The following is a 13,715-nucleotide window of genomic DNA, read 5'->3' as shown; positions in this document are numbered from 1 at the left end:
GTCCCCTGCACTGAGGAAGGGCCACACAAACCTCCTAGACCATCCCTGGCAGGTGTTTGTCCTACTGGTTCTTAAAACCTCCAATGACGGGGATTCCACAACCTCCCATGGAAACCTGTTCCGGAGCCCAACTGCCCTCGTAGCTAGAAAGTTTTCCCTAATGTCTAACCTAAAGCTCCCAGGCTACAGACTAAGCCCATTACTTCTTGTCCTACCTTGAGTGGACAGGAGAACAATTGATCACAGTCCTCTTGGTAAAAGCCCTTAACACATTTGAAGACTGTTCTTAGGTCCCCCCTCAGTCGTCTTTTCTCAAGACTAAACATGCCCAGGTTTTAACCTTTCCTCTTAGGACAGATTTTCTAAACCTTTTTTAATTCTGTTGTTCTCCTGTGGATTCTCCAATTTGTCCCAATCTTTCCTAAAGTGTAGTGCCCAGAACAGGACACAGGACTCCAGCTGAGGCCTCACCAATGCTGAGTAGAGCGGGACAGTTACCTCCCATGTCTTACATGCAACATTCCTGTTAATACATCCCAGACTGCTATTAACCTTTTTCACACCTGCATCACATTGTTGATTTATATTCAGCTTGTGATCCTCTATAACTCCCAGATCCTTTCCTTATTGCCTATTCCCCACTTTGTAGCTGGGCATTTGATTTTTCCTTTCTAAGTGCAATAATCTGCACTTGTCTTTATTTAATTTCATCTTCTTGATTTCACACCAATTCTCCAATTTGTCAAGGTCATCTCAAATTCCAATCCTGTCCTCCAAAGTGCTGGCAACCCCTCCTAGCTTGGTGTCATCTGCAAATTTTATAAGCATCCTCTCCACTCCATTATCCAAGTCATTAGTGAGAATATTGAATAGTACCCAACCCAGGACTGACTCCTACATGACCCCATTAGATATGTCCTCCCATTTTGACAATGTACCATTGATAACTACTCTTTGAGTACAGTCTTTCAACCAGTTGTGCACCTACCTTATAGTAATTTCATCTAGACCACGTTTCCGTAGTTTGCTTATGAGACTGTCATGTGGGACTGGGTTAAAAACCTAACTAAAAGTGAAGATCTATCACATCTACTGCTTCCCACTTCCACTAGGCCAGTAACCCTGTCTAAGAAGGCAATTAGGTTGGTTTGGCATGATTTGTTCTTAACAACTCCATGTTGGCTATTCCTTACAACTCCGTTATCCTCTAGGTGCTTACAAATTGATTGTTGAGTAATATGTTCCAGTATCTTTCCAGGGATTGACGTACGGCTGACTGGTGTGTATTCCTCAGGTCCTCTTTGTCCCCTGTTTTAACTACAGGTACTATGTTTGCCCCTCTCCCATCCTCTGGGACTTCATCTGTTGTCCATGTATTCCCAAAGATAATTGCTAATGGCTCCAAGATTGCTTCAACTAGTTCCATAAGTGCCCTAAGGATGAATTTCATCAGGCTGTGCTGACGTGAATACATCTAACTTAACTAAAGATTCCTTAACCTGTTCTTTCCCTATTTTGGCCTGCATTCCTTCCCCCTTGTTGTTAATATTAATTATGTTGAGTATCTGGTCGTCATTAACCTTTTTAGTGAAAACTGCAGCAAAGCAGGCATTAAACACCTCGGCCTTCTTGATGTCATCAGTTATTAGCTTTCCTTCCCTACTATGTAGAAGTCCTACACTTTCCTTCCTCTTTTTCCTGCTGATAATGTATTTAATGCCTTTTATGTCCCTTGCTAGGTGTAACTCATTTTGTGGCTAACTGTTCTGATTTTATCCGTATGTGCTTGTGCTGTTCTTTCATACTCCTCCTTAGCAAGTCGTCATCTTTCCACTTTCTGTAGGATTCCTTTTTGATATTTAGATCATTAAAGAGCTTCTGACGCAGCCATATTGGCCTCTTCCTATTTTGCCTCCTTGCATCAGGATAGTTTGCAGTTGTCTCCATGAGAAACTGCCAGCTGTCCTGAACTCCTTTATCCCTTAGATTTTCTTCCCATGGGACCTGACCTACCAGTTCCCAGAGTTTGTTAAAGTCGGCTTTTGGAAGTCCATTGTCCTTATTCTGCTGTTTCACTCTTTCCTTTCCTTAGAATTGTGAATCACTTTCACCCAAATCATCTTCCACCTTCAGATTCACTACCGGTTCCTCCCTGTTGCTCAGAATCAAGTCTAAACTGGCTGTCTGCCTGGTTCTTTCCTCCACATTCAGAAACAACTTGTCCCCAATACCCTCCAAGTACTTACTGAAAAGTTTGTCTTTTACCACGTTACTTTCCCAACAGATGTCCGGGTAATTCCAGTCCCACATTACTACCAGCTCTTGGGTTTTGGATAGTTCTGTTATTTGTCCTAGGAATGCCTCATCCACCTCCTCTTCCTGATTTGGTGCTCTATAGTAGACCTTTACCATGACGTCACCCTAGTTTTTACCCTTGTTATTCTTTACCCAGAGACTTTCAAATGATCTTCCTCTCACCTCCTAGACCTCAGAACGAGTGTCCATGTTCTTGGTGTATAATGCAAACCTCCTCCCTTTTTACCCTGCCTGTCCTTCCTGAACGAGCTACACCCCTCTTTACCAATAGTCCAGTCATGAGACTTATCCCACCACGTCTCTGCTGCCAATTAAGTCAGAATTTAGCTCATATGCTAATATTGCCAGTTCTTCCTGTTTGCTCCCCATATGCCCTGCAGTTGTGTACAGACATTTAAAATGCTGAGCTGATTCCACCCCTGATTTCCCACTTGTTGCTGCTGTGACCCTGTTGTAACTATCTATGTTCCCCCTCCCCGTGTCTTTGCGGAGCTGCCAGGCCAGGGCTGTGTTCAGCTCAGGCCCCTGCACAGTGCCAGGTCTGTCTTGGGCCCATCTAACAGACGACCTTCTCTGGTGCGCAGGTGGTGATGCTGGATGAGCCGACGTCAGGAATGGATCCAGCCTCCCGCAGGGCCACCTGGGACCTCCTCCAGCACCAGAGGAGCAGCCGTACCATCCTGCTGACCACCCACTTCATGGATGAGGCAGACCTGCTTGGAGACCGCATCGCCATCATGGCCCAGGGCGAGCTGCAGTGCTGTGGGTCCTCGCTCTTCCTCAAGCACAAATATGGTATGGAGAGGTCACCTTCTCCCTCGGTCCATCTGCCCAGAGGAAAAGAGAGTTCCAGGCTTCATGGGGGTGCTGCAGGGCCTTTCTGCTGGGGAGGGGAACATTGCAGGGGTGGCTTTAGCCAGGGTCCGTGGACGCCACTGCACCCACAGGAATCAGGCCTGGATCAATCAGTGTGCACTTGCACAGGGCCCCCAGCTCAGGTTTGGCCCAGCTTCCCCTCCACGTGACAGGTTTGGCACAGCTGCCTGCCCCTCCATCGTGATAGACGGGATCCCAGCCCGAACCTGAGTGGCACTGCGACCCCGTGTGCCAGGTCGCAGCACTACTCACTCAGATTTGGTCCAGCTGCCCCATCATCTTGACAGAGGGGGACTGAGGGAGAGAGCTGGCCCAGCGCCATGGGATAGGACCCACCCCAGCAGGGTGAGTGCAGGGTGGGCTCTCTCTCCAGTCTGCCTCCCGTCCTAGTCAGGCCAGGTTTAGGGTTGCAGCACTGGGCTGGAGGCAGGAGTGCTGCTGCAGGTGATAGGTGCCCCCTCGGCGGTCTAGTGTAGAGCACCCATGGGCTCATGAGGCTATGTCCACCCCTGGAGCACTGCTATCAGGCACCTTGGGGAGGGAGAGAATCCAAGGGCGAAGGGGTGGTGGGGCTAACAAGGAAACCCTTGGTCGTTTTGTATTCCTGTTCACTCACTCACCCTGCCTGTTGCCATTCTCTCTCTTTGAGATGTCATCTGCCCACATTCCTCATCATAGGTAAGTTCATGCAAGATAGGTCCATTGGTGGTTATTAGCCAAGATGGTCAGGGACACGACTCATGCTCCACACGTCTCTGTGTGCCAGAAGCTGGGACTGGACGATGGGATGGATCACTCGATAATTGCCCTGCTCTGTTCATTCCCTCTGAAGCACCGGGCACTGACCACTGTCGGAAGAATCTGAGCTAGATGGCCCATTGGTCTGACCCAGTCTGGCCATTCTTATACTTGTATGTTCTTAGAGAGATTGCAGGCACCGTGAGGCTGGGAGGGTTTTTCACTCCTTCTGGTGCTGGGATCCCTGAGGGTTCCCCTCTAGATCAACACTATCCGCTAGTCCCTGGGGTCACGTCCACCAGCTCCCAGCTGAGGAGGGCAGGTGAGACTTCCTTCAGGTCCTGTCGAGGTGCCACCTGGCATTAGGTTGTAGAGGTCCATGTAATGTGACATTAGGCCAGGCCCTGTTTTCTTCCCAGCAGTGAGAGGCTAGGTATGCCGTGGAAGAAATTTTCTTTGTGACTGGTGCCCTTCTGTACCTGGTCTCCTCCAGGTGCCGGCTACCACATGGTGATGGTGAAGGAGCCGTACTGTAACCTCGGAGAGATCTCCCGCCTCATTTGTCAGTACGTGCCCAATGCCAGCCTGGAGAGCAATGCCGGGGCAGAGCTGTCGTTCATTCTGCCCACAGAGAGCACCCACAGGTAACAGCTGCTCTTGACAATTGTCATAGCTGCCTTCACTGCTGTTTACATGGCTGTGCGCCGAATCCGGTGCCAAGCTGCAGTGCCCAGGTTTTTGGCAGTACTGCCACACACAAGGCCTGCCAGCAATTAGAGACCTAAACTATGCTCCACTGCTCGGTTATCCAGCAAGGTGTAGGAGGAAAGATGGGCCAGTGGTTAGGGCACTAGCCTACAACATGGGAGCCTGGGTCCAAATCTTTGCTCTGCCCCAGACTTCCTATCTGACCTTGGGCAAGTCCCTTAGCCTGGCTGGGCCGCAGTTCCTATCTGTACAATGGGGACAGTAGCTCTGCCCTGAGGATAGATACATTAAAGACCATGAGTCCCCCACACGCTATGGTGATGGGCACCAGAGAGGTACCTAACATGGACAGAAATCCAGACTAACTGGGCAAACTGTCAGTAGCAAAAGCAAAGCTATCGAGCGAAGGGCTGCTTAGAGGAGCAGAGTTGCCTGGTGGTTAAAGTGCAGGATTATGACCCAGGAGACCTGAGTTATAATGCTGATGATGACTCCCTTTGGGACCCTGGACAAGTTCCTCAGTTGCTCTGCCACAGCATTCCCAAGTGCCAAACAGGGCTTCTCCCTGGATTGGCCAATGGTGTTCCTAGGATGGAGGGTCTCTGGTACACCCCAGCTATTGTATCTAGAGAAGACAGACCAGACTGCCTGACATGGGGCATACAGGTCGCTCCTCGGTTGCACAGAAGAGAGACTGAGGAAGCAGCTTCGCTGCGTAGCTCTGTGCTCAGTGCAGGAGCCCTCTGGTATAGGCACCAGAGTGCTCCTACTGCTGGGGGGAAATCCCTGCTGTTCCCAGGCGTGCTGTCGCTAACGGGCAGCGGGGATCGGTCGCTGGAGGGCTGCTTGGATCGTAAGCTCCTCGGGGCAGGGACTGTGTCGTCGCACAGTAGGGCTAGTCGCCGTGGGCACTACAGGGATATAAACTGTTAAAACTAATAGTTAATGCTGCTGATTAGCGTTTCCACAGGGGCTTAGTGAAGCTGCAATGAGATGACCGTGCGCTTGGCAAACCACCAGGAGCTTCCATTGCAAGGTGGGCAGATAAAGACTGAGCTGAAAAGCTGCTCCAGAGCCAAAGCATAACTGAATGCAGGAGCTGCACGATGGAACCCAGTCTCCTTGGCTCATGCCAGCGCTTGGCCAGTGTCTGGACGGTCTCTTTGCCCTTAGTTGACTTGATTCCCATACAACCCTGTCTACCTGAAATCCCAACGCTGGGTGTCTAGGGCGACACCTGCTGGTGAACTGCTGTTCTACTCCATCTTGCTTCCCATCACCCTCTGCTGGTCCATTAATTGTTTGTCTGATGTTAAGCCACGCAGAGGGAGCTGTCTGCCTAGCATCCTAATGGACGAGTGTGGCTGGCTATTGCCTGGCCTCTGCACAGGGAACCTGGAGAGCCAGCTTCTAGCAAGGGCCAGAATGTAGCTTCTAACTCCATCCCTGTCCTGGCAGGTTTGAGGCGCTGTTCACGGAGCTGGAGCAGAAACGGGAGGAGCTGGGGATTGCTAGCTATGGTGCCTCTGTCACCACTATGGAGGAGGTCTTCCTCAGGTGGGTATCACGTGATGAGCCATTCGGATAGCCAGTGGGGAAGGCTTGCACCCCCACTCACTAAGGGTGGTGTCTCCGAATACGAGCCCCTGTCAGCAATATCCGTTTCAGTGCAGTGACATGATGAGTGAACCCAATCCCCTTCCTTATCCTCTCAGGAAAGGTTTCCAGATCTGAGCCTTGCAGCGGGGCTCTGAGATCAGAATAGCTTGTGGGAGGTGGACATGTAAAACCTGTACTGAGAACAAGGGCACTCTAGGCTCCTCTAAGGAAACAACTGAACCCTCCTGGGGTTCATGCGTCTCTTACATGACTGATCACTGAGATTTAATGTAGCCCTAACTCCTGTCATTCACAGTCAGTCACGGAAGTCTAGAAGGGACTCGGCTGATCGCCAGTCATTCTGGCAATTACTCCAGCATCCTTGCACTCAATTTTATACATTTTTCACCTCTGTATGAGTTGTCAACAGTGTTTGAACCCCCCCAGCCCTCAGATCCATAGCACAGACCTCTTCCACTTCAACTGTAGGTGTCACTGGTGGTAAACCCGAGTGAAGCTGCTGTTTAGGGCACTGTGAAGTTGGATTGGGAGGCTCTCTGGAAATGCCACTTGAGTCAGCACGTGATTGGCCAAAGCCGCCTTCTGTCTTCTTAAATTTAAAAAAAAAAATCCAAGCAACATTTGCAAGAGCCCCCTGGAGCCCTGAAAGCGCCTGGACCAACATTTCCACAGTATAAAGCCTTTCCACGAACCCTCCTCCTCACAGCTGAACTGGGAATGAATAGCTGAGAGAGGACTATGCGGGGGGATGAGTCGATCAGGCAAAAATCTGAATGAACCTAGGCTGGGAAAAGGCATGTGGACTGGAGTTCAGCTTGTCCGTTTAGAACCCTGCATGGTTGTGTGGGCTCAGGCCAATCTGTAGTGCAAGTTGTTAGCACTGACCCATGAGTTTCCTTTGTTTTAATGTAGCAGCATGAAATTCAGTCCCCTGCGTGACTTCCATTGGCTGCTTTTCCTTGTGTTTCAGGGTTGGCAAGCTGGTGGACTCCAGCATGGATATCCAAGCCATCCAACTCCCTGCCCTGCAGTACCAGCACGAGAGGCGGTCCAACGACTGGGCCATGGATGACTCCAGCAGCCTGAGTGGAATGACTGACATGACTGATGATAGTGGGGCTCTGATCACGGAGGATTGCTCCAGTATCAAACTGAACACGGGGGTGAGTGCTCCGTCGGGAATGTCAGGGCATAGGGAAGGCTAGAGAGTGTCTCCACTGGCTTGATTGGGGTCTGGAGGGAACTGTCGTATTGAGACAAAGACACAAGGTTGGGCAGGTAATATCTTTTATTGGACCAACTTCTGTTGGTGAAAGAGATGTGCTTTCCAGCTACACCGGGCTCCTCTTCAGGTCTGGGAAAGGTAATCTGTGTCACCGCTAAATGCAAGGGGGAACAGGTTGTTAAGCGTAGTAAGGAGTTAACACATGTTGCAGGAGACCATTCAAGATGAAGTGGGCATTTAACAAACACTGCAGTCATAAGGCAAAGCAGGGTTAGTGGGTTACAGGTTGTTGTAATGAGACATACAACCAGTGTCTCTATTGAGCCCATGATTTTTAGTATCTAGCAAAGTTATGAATTTAAGCTCCCAGGTGTGCCTGTCAAAGGTGTGGTGCGGGTTTTCTTGGAGGATGAGGACTGAGAGGCCAGATGTGGAGCGATTGTTTTGTGAAGTGTTCTCCCATGGGTGATGGAGAGTTTTTGTCTTTTATCATTTTTCTGTGTGAGTTAATTCGAGAGCACAGTGATTGGCTGGTTTCACCCGTGTAGCTGTGAGGCAGGTCAGTATCAGATCCCTATTTTACATGTGGGAAAACTGAAGCATAGAGTGGTGAAGTGACTTGCCCAAGGTTACACAGTGAGTCAGTGGCCGAATCAGGAATTAAAACCCAGGAGTCCTGATTCTAGTCCCCTCCTCTGACTCTGGATTCCCACTGTTTCTGATTTCAAATGCCCAGAATTGCAATCTGAGCTGTGTCTTGGTTGCTCTCTTTCTGAAACCTCTCTGATTTGACCGGCACTAGTTGCTGTGCCAGGGTTGAGGTGTATAGGAGAAGAGGCAGAATTCCTCCATAGCGAAGTCACTGGATCGTGTGCATCTTAAGCCTTTAATTGGGAAGTACAAGAATTCCTGTCTCCTTTTGAGATGTCCTGATCTTACTCTTCTCAATGTTTAACACTGAATATTTCCAGCACTCTAAAGGTGAATTTCCTCTCTCTGGCATCTTTCCTCTGCTAGATGGATTTTGTGCATTAAATGAGGGAATAGCCACTGCAACCCTTTTAAAAGTACATTAGATCTAGAGGAGAGACAATGTCTGTTATTGGACCAGCTGCTGTTGGGTAGAAGGGACGAGCTCTCTTGGGCCCCCCCAATACGGCTACAACAGCACTGCAAATGTTATGTTTAAAGGGTCACTTTCAATTGAAAGAGGTGCAAATTATCTAATATTTTCCCTGCCGTTGTCCCAAGTAGCACGCCTGTGCCTAGCACTGAAGGAGATTAGTGGACACAATCTTTCTCTTGCTTTGTGTAGCTGCAGCAGCACCCTGTATGCAGCCTGTGTGTGTCCATATTCTCTTACTGCTCTCTGTGTGTATTTCACTAAGCCACAGGGGAGGAGAGAAAAAAGTAAGACAAGGTGGTTGTAAAACCACAAAAACTGGCTGGGGCCTTGGGGGCAGGGGTCTGGAGCTACTCTTCTGAAAACAGATCGGATCTCAAGCTGACAGTGGCCTGTTCATTAGTTGCAGATTGTTGACCTTGCCATCAGAAGTCAAGTTGTTAACCCACCATAATTTCCTTACAGGCTTTGCTGGAAGCCAGCATCGCTAGTGGGAGCTCTGATGTTAGTCCAGTTAGCATGGTCTGGGTCAGGAAGGGCCCAGCAGGGATGGGTTTTAGCATGCTTGTCCTGCTGGGCTGTCTGCTGGTGTCAAATTAAAACCTCCCCTCCCCTCTCTCCCATCTCAGTTCTACCTATGCTGCCAGCAGTTCTATGCTATGTTCATGAAGAGGGCAGTGTACAGCTGGCGCAACTGGAAGATGGTGGCAGCGCAGTTCCTGGTGCCTCTGATTTTTACAGCCCTTGCTCTGGTTGTTGCCAAGACCTTCCCCGGGCCGAGAGATTCCGCGCTGCTCAGGCTGACGCTGGACCCGTATGGCAAGACTGTCGTGCCTTTCTCTGTCTCCGAGGCATCTAGGATCTCCCCAAGGCTGGCAGAACAGTATGCAGTGCTGCTGGATGCTCAGGGGCAAGTGCCCCTGGAGGTGCTAGGTAGGTCCGGCCAGGGACAGGGCTGTTACTCTGGAGGGGTCATACAGTGTCAGGCCATATGTATAAGAGCTGCTGGTTGCCTGCTCCAAAGATCATGAGTAGCTAGAATAACTGAGCAGAATCAATGTGATGCAGCCAACAGACACCGGGGAAGTCCGATTCCAGACTCACTGTATCCTGAACGGCCTGGGTAATGCAGTACATAGGTTATTTCTGATCCCATCCTGTTAGACCATTTCGCTAAGCAGGCATGCTAAAGACAGAGCTCCACCTTAACCTCCCAATTTTCACCTGCCTTTCTAACCTGGGCATTTCTGATAGCTAATTCTTTTTATGGAAGGTGACAAAAGATTTCTCCACTAGCTCAGAACTCAGTTCTGGCCTCAGTATTCACTGGCTTTATGTTCTTAATATAAGGTGTGCATATTAATGCTCATTAAATGTATCCACGTCTGCATATAGCCTGCTTATTTTCTCCATATTATTTCTCAAGGTAGGCTATGTTGGCTCTTAGCTAGCCTCTGCAGTCTGTAAGACAAGCAGATGTTTGTTTGCAGATGCATAAATGTTTCCTCATGTAGATGAGAACAGGGGGTTAAACTTAGTTCAGCTTTCCCAGACTCTGCGTGTGTGTTTACTTAATTTAAAAATGTATTCGCTTTAAAACACAAGCGCATCTCGCTTCTAAACGAGGAAATCTGGATTTATAGGAAGGCTTGGAATTGCTGTACAGGCTGTCCCATAAACAGCTCTTTGAATAACCCTTCCCCAAATTTGTTAGGTTTGGCCCTCGTGGGCCTGTCTGTATCTCTCTGACACGCTTGCACTATTGGTAGACTTCTATTTCTTCTGTTACATTAAATAACCCGGAGGTTCATCCCTTAGCAAGAACTCTGGATGGCGTGATCCTCTTTTGACTTAGCTCGACATAGAAGTACTAGCAGAATCTATGCTCCCTTCAAAGGGCATTTCAGTTTTATATTAAGCAAGCAGCCTATCACTGAGCAGATCAATCAGTTGCCTGTTGTGTGTGTCCTATCCAAGCCCTGGGGATTTGCAGAGCCATGCAGTATGTTCTGAGTTTTGCCTGAATTAAAAAACCACTAACACAAACCTAAGACTCACCCGCCTCTGTAGCATGCGATTTCTTTCAGTGAGGAGCATGCCAAGCCTTGCACCTAATTCCCCCGTTGGGCTGTATTAGAGCTGGACTCTGAGGTGTGGAGCCTCCCCTGCTCCCGTGGACTTCTGGTGGAGTGTGGTTACTCTTATGCTCAGGCCCTGGTGTGCATTGCGTGGGTATGAGCTGGGGTCCATTTGTAATGGCGAAGTGGGTGTGCTTGGCACAGGTGACCTGGATGAGTACCTGATCTCCCGAGCGGCGGAGGAGGGCGGAACTTTCAACGAACGCTACATCGCAGCTGCTTCCTTCGAAGAGGTCAAAAACCGCACGGTGGTCATGGCACTGTTCAACAACCAGGCGTATCATGCCTCCGCCACTGCACTGATGCTGGCAGACAACGCCCTGTTCCGGCTGCTGGCTGGACCCAATGCTTCCATCACTGTCACCAACTATCCCCAGCCCCGGAACATCAAAGAGACAGCAAAGGACCAGCTCATGGAGTACATCCAGCTTCCTTACTACTTGCTTTCATGCCAGGGGTTAGGGGCCCAGATCAGCAGCTGGAGTGAATAGGCCTAGTTCCATCCAGCCACGCTAACTTGCACCAGCTGAGGGTCCCGTGCAGACTGGACAAAACTGGGAGTATTATCTCAGGCAACAGCACAGGCCTGGGAGTCAGGGCACTGTTTCCAGTTGTGCTACAGGCTTGCTGCGTGACCTCGCCCAAGGTCATGTAAACCCAAATTGCCAAAAGTGGGTGTCTCAGTGGCTGAGTCTGTCTCTAGATACCTAGAGCCTGGTTTTCGGAGGCGCTGAGGGCCCGGGATTCCAGCTGTGGTCGATCGAGCTAATGAACACTTCAGGAAGTCAGGCTGTAGGTGTCTAAAGGCAGGTACTTGACAGTGGAGATGCCCACTTTCAGCCACGTTGTACCACGTTTGTCTGTGCCTTGACTCCCCTCTCTTCCCAGAGGATCATGCTGCTGATCCCACAAGGGAGGGCTAGGGTTAGTTGATGATTGCCAGGTGCTCTGAGAGTCTTGGGTAGAGGCGCTGGGTTACCACTGTAGTGCTCGTTAGTTTTTATTTCACTTACATCTTGGGCGTGGGTTTGGCTCCCTTGAGCTGAGCCTGGGGCGGACAGGGGCTGCTCGAGCTCTGCTGGCACCTCAGTACACCATGCTCTTCCAGCCCATGGCTCCTGTCCACAGGCAAGGCAGCCTGCCATTGGTGCTGAATTGTGTGATGGGTAAAGGTCCAGCCGGGGTGAACTGCTGCGGCCCAATCCTGAGTAGTGCAGAGTGCCTGCAGTTCTTACTGAAGTCTATGGGAGTTGCAGCACCGCTCAGGATTTGCCCTTTGGTGCAGCAAATGCTGAACACATTGCAGAGCAGACGTTGCACCAGGAACGTCTCCCCGAGCTGCCCATCTGCTCTCCAGGCTGGAGCACTGGGCTCAGAGCTGCCTAGAGTTGACTGGGAGGGAGCCCAGGGGTGGGTCTGGAAGATGGTCAGGATCCCATCTGGCATTAGGAGAATCCATGCTGGGGGAGGGGATAGCAATAGGCCATACAGCCGCAGTAGCTCAAGCTTGGTCTGTGTGCAGCCACGGCGTAGTCTGCAGCACGAGTTAAAATGCTCGGTATTGCTCTGGTGGGATTTTCCCCCTGCTAACCAGTTGCTTTAATGTTCCCTTAGAGGCCAGACTGGGTTCGCCATTGCTATCAACTTGCTCTATGGGATGGCTTCCTTGTCCAGCACCTTCGCGCTCCTGCTGGTCAGCGAGAGAGCCATTAAGGCCAAGCACGTACAGTTTGTCAGCGGGGTTTACGTGGCCAATTTTTGGCTCTCAGCCCTGCTTTGGGACCTCATCAACTTCCTTATTCCCTGTGCGCTGATGCTGGTGAGTCACCACTGACACATCCCTGGTTTAGAACCATAGTAATGTAGAACTGGCAGGGACCTCGAGAGGTCATCTAGTCCAGGGGTCTCAAACACGCGGCCCGCAAGCTCCGCGCACCCCCCCGCCCACCCGTGGGATTGCCTCCTGATGCTGCAAGCGCTGCGCTGCTCTCTGAAGCAGCCGGCAGCACGCCCCTTTGGGCTCAGGGGAGGGGGAAGGAGGCAGAGGGCTCCGGCATTGCCTCCTGCCAGGCACCGCCCCCCACAGCTCCCATTGGCCGGAAACAGGGAACCGCGGCCATTGGGAGCTTCGTGGGAGGTACCTAGAAGAGTGGCAAGAGCCACACAAGCAGGGAAGCCTGAGCCCCTCCCCCAGGGGCTGCAGGGACACGGTTCCAGCTGCTTCCTGGAACAGAGCAGCATGGAGCCGGGGCAAGGCAGACAGGGAGCCTGCCCTGGCCCCAGTGAGCACCGCTGCCACCCCGGAGCCGCTCTAGGTAAGCGGCACCAGGCTGGAGCTCACACCCTGAACCCCTCCTGCACCCCCCACTCCCTGCCCTGAGCCCCCGCCACATCCCACACCCCTCCTGCACTCCCTGGGGGCAGCGTTGGTGTGGGGACTTCAGGGAAGGGGTTGGAATGGGGCAGGGAAGGGGTGGGAAGAGGTGGGGCAGGGGCGGGGCCTAATTGGAAGGGGTGGCGTGGGGGCGGGGCCAGAGGCAGCGCGGGAGGGAAGGGTTCAGTGATGTGGCCCTCGGGCCAATGCAGTAGTCCTCATGCGGCCCTCGGGGTCATCTGAGTTTGAGACCCCTGATCTAGTACATCCCCCTGCACTGTGGCAGGACCAAGTAAACCTAGACCAGCTCTGACATGTGTTCATCCAGCTGCTCTTAAAAACCTCCCATGATGGGAATTCCGCAACCTCCTTTAGAAGCTTATTCCAGAGCTTAACTCCCCTTGTAGTCAAAGTTTTTCCTAATAGCTAACCTAAATCTCCTGGGCTGCAGGTTAAGCCCACTGGTTCTTCTACCTTCAGAGGAGTGGAGAACAATTGATCACCTTCCTCTTTATAACACTCCTTAATAGATTTGAAGACTGTTATCAGGTCCCCCGCTCCTCCCCCCCCAGTCTTTTTTTTCCTCTCAAGACAAAA

General features: G+C 51.0%; 1 protein-coding gene across 1 annotated transcript in view; it reads left to right on the top strand.

The window, feature by feature from the left end:
- The window catches only part of ABCA3 (ATP binding cassette subfamily A member 3), a 77,019-nt gene that overhangs the window by 50,068 nt on the left and 13,236 nt on the right, over nucleotides 1–13,715 (top strand). The window contains exons 15-21 of the mRNA XM_024219697.1: nucleotides 2,901–3,111; nucleotides 4,424–4,574; nucleotides 6,097–6,195; nucleotides 7,229–7,421; nucleotides 9,236–9,539; nucleotides 10,889–11,162; nucleotides 12,359–12,563. Of these exons, the coding sequence (XP_024075465.1) occupies nucleotides 2,901–3,111; nucleotides 4,424–4,574; nucleotides 6,097–6,195; nucleotides 7,229–7,421; nucleotides 9,236–9,539; nucleotides 10,889–11,162; nucleotides 12,359–12,563 (1,437 nt within the window). The remainder of the gene's footprint in view (nucleotides 1–2,900; nucleotides 3,112–4,423; nucleotides 4,575–6,096; nucleotides 6,196–7,228; nucleotides 7,422–9,235; nucleotides 9,540–10,888; nucleotides 11,163–12,358; nucleotides 12,564–13,715) is intronic.

This window comes from Terrapene carolina, unplaced genomic scaffold (genome assembly GCF_002925995.2).
Source record: "Terrapene carolina triunguis isolate 2854851 unplaced genomic scaffold, T_m_triunguis-2.0 Scaffold67, whole genome shotgun sequence".
NCBI classification, from domain to species: domain Eukaryota; kingdom Metazoa; phylum Chordata; order Testudines; family Emydidae; genus Terrapene; species Terrapene triunguis.
The sequence above is the reverse complement of the archived record's forward strand: the minus strand, read 5'-3'. Positions and strand labels throughout refer to the sequence as shown.